General features: G+C 43.2%; 1 protein-coding gene across 1 annotated transcript; it reads right to left on the minus strand.

Moving 5' to 3' along the window:
• Positions 1–2,026: 2,026 nt before the first annotated feature.
• ANKRD34B (ankyrin repeat domain 34B) lies at positions 2,027–3,571 on the minus strand. The gene has a single exon (XM_075543064.1). It carries the CDS (start codon positions 3,569–3,571, stop codon positions 2,027–2,029), a length of 1,545 nt encoding a protein of 514 aa, XP_075399179.1.
• Between the last annotated feature and the right edge of the window lie 656 nt (positions 3,572–4,227).

Consider the following 4,227-nt stretch of genomic DNA (forward strand, 5'->3'; position numbering starts at 1 on the left):
TCTATTTTTTAAATTGTCATTTTTGGAAGGAATGATTTTATATAAATGTACTTTGTATTACTTGTTATTAGGAACCTCTTGATGGATTTCTGTAAATAATTAAAGGGATTAGGAGATGTGATAATGCTATAAAATAACATGTTGTTTAGCAACAACAACAAAAAAAGCACATGAGCCCCACTGAACTCAGTGGAGATTTAAAAAGCCCACTGCTGGCTACTGAACTCTGACTCGAAGTGGCCCTGTACGACAGAGCAGAACAGCTCTGGGGGTTTCTGAGACCGTAAACCTTTACAAGAGCATGCAGCCTCATCTTTCTACTTCGAAGTGGCTGGTGGATTTTAATGGCTGGCAAGCAATTAAGAAGCCCAATGCTTATCCCACGGTGCTACTGGGGATCCTTCTTTTTAAAAATCATTTTATTGGGGGCTCGTACCGTACTGATCACAATCCATCCATTCATCGTGTCAAGCACATTTGTTGCCATTATTCTCAACATTTTCTTCCTACATGAACCCTTGGTATCAGCTCATTTTTCCCCCACCCTCCCTCCGTCATGAACCCTTGATAATTTATCATTATTTTTCATGTCTTACACTGTCCGACATCTCCCTTCACCCACTTTTCTGTTGTCCGCCCCCCCAGGGAGGGGCTTATATGTAGATCCTTGTGATTGGTTCTCCCTCTCTTCCCCCACCTTCCCTTCCTGGTTTCACTACTTTCATTATTGGTCCTGAGGGCTTTATCTATTTTGGATTCCCTGTGTTTCCAGTTCCCATCTGTACCAGTGTACATCCTCTGGTCTAGCTAGATTTGTAAGGTAGAATTGGGGTAATGATAATGGGGGTTGGAAGCATTAAAAAACTAGAGGAAAGTTGTATGTTTCATCAGTGGTATACTGCATCCTGACTGACTCAGCTCCTCCCTGTGACCCTACTGTAAGGGGATGTCCAGTTGCCTGCAAATGGGCTTTGGGTCTTCACTACACACTCCCCCTCATTCATAGTATTTTTTGTTCCTTGATGCCTGATACCTGAGCCTATCCACACCTCATGATCACACAGGCTGGTGTGCTTCTTCCATGTGGGCTTTGTTGCTTCTGAGCTAGATGGCCGCTTGTTTATCTCCAAGCCTTTAAGACCCGAGAGGCTATATCTTTTGATAGCTGGGCACCATCAGCTTTCTTCACCACATTTGCTTCTGCACCCGCTTTGTCTTCAGCAATCATGTTGGGAAGGTGAGCATCATGGAATGCGTTTAATAGAATGAAGTGTTTTTGCATTGGAGTAGAGGCCCAGTGTCCATCTGCTACCTTAATACTAAACCTATAAATATATGCACATAGATCTATTTCTCCATCATAAATATATTTACATATATACATACCTATATTTAGACCTCTATTAATGTGGGGATCCTTCTTAAAGTCTTTTACTTACTCTTAAAGCTCTGGCCTGCTGGCTTTACATTAACTATACTGACATGAATATTAACGGCTCATTTTGCCATCATGGTTAACCTTATGTGTTGTAATTCAATTTTCACATATCTGCTGTCTTCAACACTTTATGAGACTCGGTTGTCTGTCTTTTTAGCTCAGGTCCATTAATCAGAGCATATTTTCATAGCGGTGTTTCCTTTTACATTGTTGGCATCATGGAAAATTACTACCTCATTTATTACTTGGGACTACTGGAAGCTTTTATTGACATATTTTCTAATAAAATATTTGGCATCTATTTGACAACTAACAAGCAACTTCCTTTGCTGATTTTTACGAAAATGAAAAACTTGGGGCCACATGATAACGCTGACTACTTGAGGTTTGAAGAGAGTCCTCGTTTTGTTTGGAAGTATTCCTTTAGCAGAGTATGTGTTAATTGTCACCATGGTGCCTACGACAGTACACAGTACATCTGGAGCTCGCTAAGGAGGAGTGGCCAATCACAAGACTGGAAACAATGACCGCCTAATGGCTGTTTCTCTAGTACAGACATTTTCAGAAAATGTGTTTTGTGGCCACGGCTCAAAAATTTACCAATTGCTTAATTTGTTCCGTTTGTAATGACTGTCTCCTTAGCAACATTTTCTTACTTTTGAATTCTTTAGGGAAAAGAGGAGCCGTGGGCATAAGCACTTTCTGACCACAAGAAAGAAGACTAGACGTCTTGGTGCTGACACTGACGTCTGAGAGGGGAGAGTACGGATTCACATTTAAAGGGGGCAGGAACCCTGGTCTGCTGTGTGCAACACTGTAATCTACAGGGAATGCCCCGGAACCACGTCTTTCTAAAACGGCCTGGTTTCTCCTGCTCAGGGGACCAGGGGGGATATTCTCCAACAGTTCTTTGGGCCCTGACACCAAAGAAGGAGACGGCGAGAGGATCTTTTTCTTTCCTGCAGGTGCTTTGCTGTCTTCTAACGTTGTAGGGCTCAGGCCAGCGGAGAGCTGGGAATCGGAGCTATAGTGATTGGCCCCAGAGTTTCTTTTCTGAACTATACTTCTTAAAGTGGAAGTAAATATTGCCTGGTTAGTTTCGGGGTCCTGGTCAACAGGGGTCTCAACACCGTGCTGACTTCCTTCTGAAAATAATGAGTGAAAATTCATTTCATCGTAGGACATCTTTCGCGAGCCAGCCTGGTCAAAGGCACGTAACAATTGGGCAGTGTCTTTGACATCGATGCTCTGGTGCCTGGTGATGAATCGCTTGGACAGTGTCAGGCCGATGGTTTTGTAAGATAATTCTTCCTCTGGAGTAATGTCTTGGAGCTCCTCTTGCAGGGAGGCCACTCGGTTCTGGTGCGCCAGCGATGGGGTACTCTTGATCCAGAGCGGAGCCTGGGGCAGCTTGGGCCCGTTAGGGGCCATTGCGGGCTTCGGCACCGGGGAGCTTGGTTCCCATGAGTCATCACTGCTTCCCGAGGGCTCCGGATCTTTGAAGACAAATGGAGTCATTTCCAGTTCAGGCGACTGTGGAAGGGGTGACAAGACGGTAGCGAGGTCTATTTCTGAAGGAGAAGCACAGGTGGCTAGTGGGTGACTCCCATCTATATCCACAGGAGGCATATTCAAGTACTGTTTGGTAGTGTGTCTTCCACAGGGCGATTTTGCGGTTGTGATGATGATGACGTCTTTACCTTTTGCCTTGCAAGCCCGGAGTAGGACTTTCAGGGTCTCCCTGTCTTCCGAATTGATCGCATACACAAGCGCCGAGTAACTCGAGTGGTCTTGCAAGGTGAGGTCTGCCCCACTCTTCAGAAGCAAGGAAACGACTTCAGAACCAGCTTTTTCTAAGCAAGCGTGCATCAAAGCAGTTTTCCCGGATTTGTCCTGAATGTTGGGGTCAGCATTCTTTTCTAACAGGTATTTCACCATTTTGGCTTTACTGACGCTCTGGGGATCAACATGTTTGGTCTTACAAGCAATCATCAAAGGCGTTTCCCCACGATCATTGCTCTCATTAATGTAGGCGCCACCTTCTAGCAAGAGTCTCGTGAGGCGAAGCCGGCTCTGATGGACCGCTTTGATCAGGGAATTTCCATCACTGGAAATCTCTATACTTTCATCCATCTTCCAAAGTCAGATGTCAATACCTGGTTTCCAAAGAAAACGGAGACCCAAAGATTAGTCAGAATCAACATCCCCATTTATTCACAGTTTACACTTCAAAATGAATTTCTAAAACATGAATCAGACAAAAAGGAGGAATTTTAGAGGACACAAATGGGGTTGTGTAATTAGGTGCAGAGAAACTAGTGACTTGCAAAATACATTTCAGAATAGTAAATCCTTTAGGGAATTATGAACTAAAATTTATTTTCAAAATCTTCATTGAATATTTATAATGATAACACACACATCTCTGAATCCCACATTAATTAAAATGAGATCCCTTTACTTTCTAATCATAAAACATATTTTGAAAAATATTTAAAATACAATGTCATGCAAAAAGCCAAAATTCTTTGTAATTGTAACTGAATCAGTTGACATGTAACATTATGACTTCATTAAAACATTCCAACACTTGTCAATCAGTACTGTCATACTGGGGTTTCTTGTATGTTGCTGTGATGCTGGAAGTCATACACCAAATATTTCCAATACCAGCAGGTTCACTTGTGGCAGACACGTTTCAGTGGAGCTTCCAGACTAAGACAGACTGAGAAGGAACAGGCAGAACACTTCTGAACGGTTACCCACCGAAAGCCTTCTGAGTAGCAGCA

The sequence above is a fragment of the Tenrec ecaudatus genome, chromosome 2, assembly GCF_050624435.1.
Source record: "Tenrec ecaudatus isolate mTenEca1 chromosome 2, mTenEca1.hap1, whole genome shotgun sequence".
Lineage (NCBI taxonomy): Eukaryota > Metazoa > Chordata > Mammalia > Afrosoricida > Tenrecidae > Tenrec > Tenrec ecaudatus.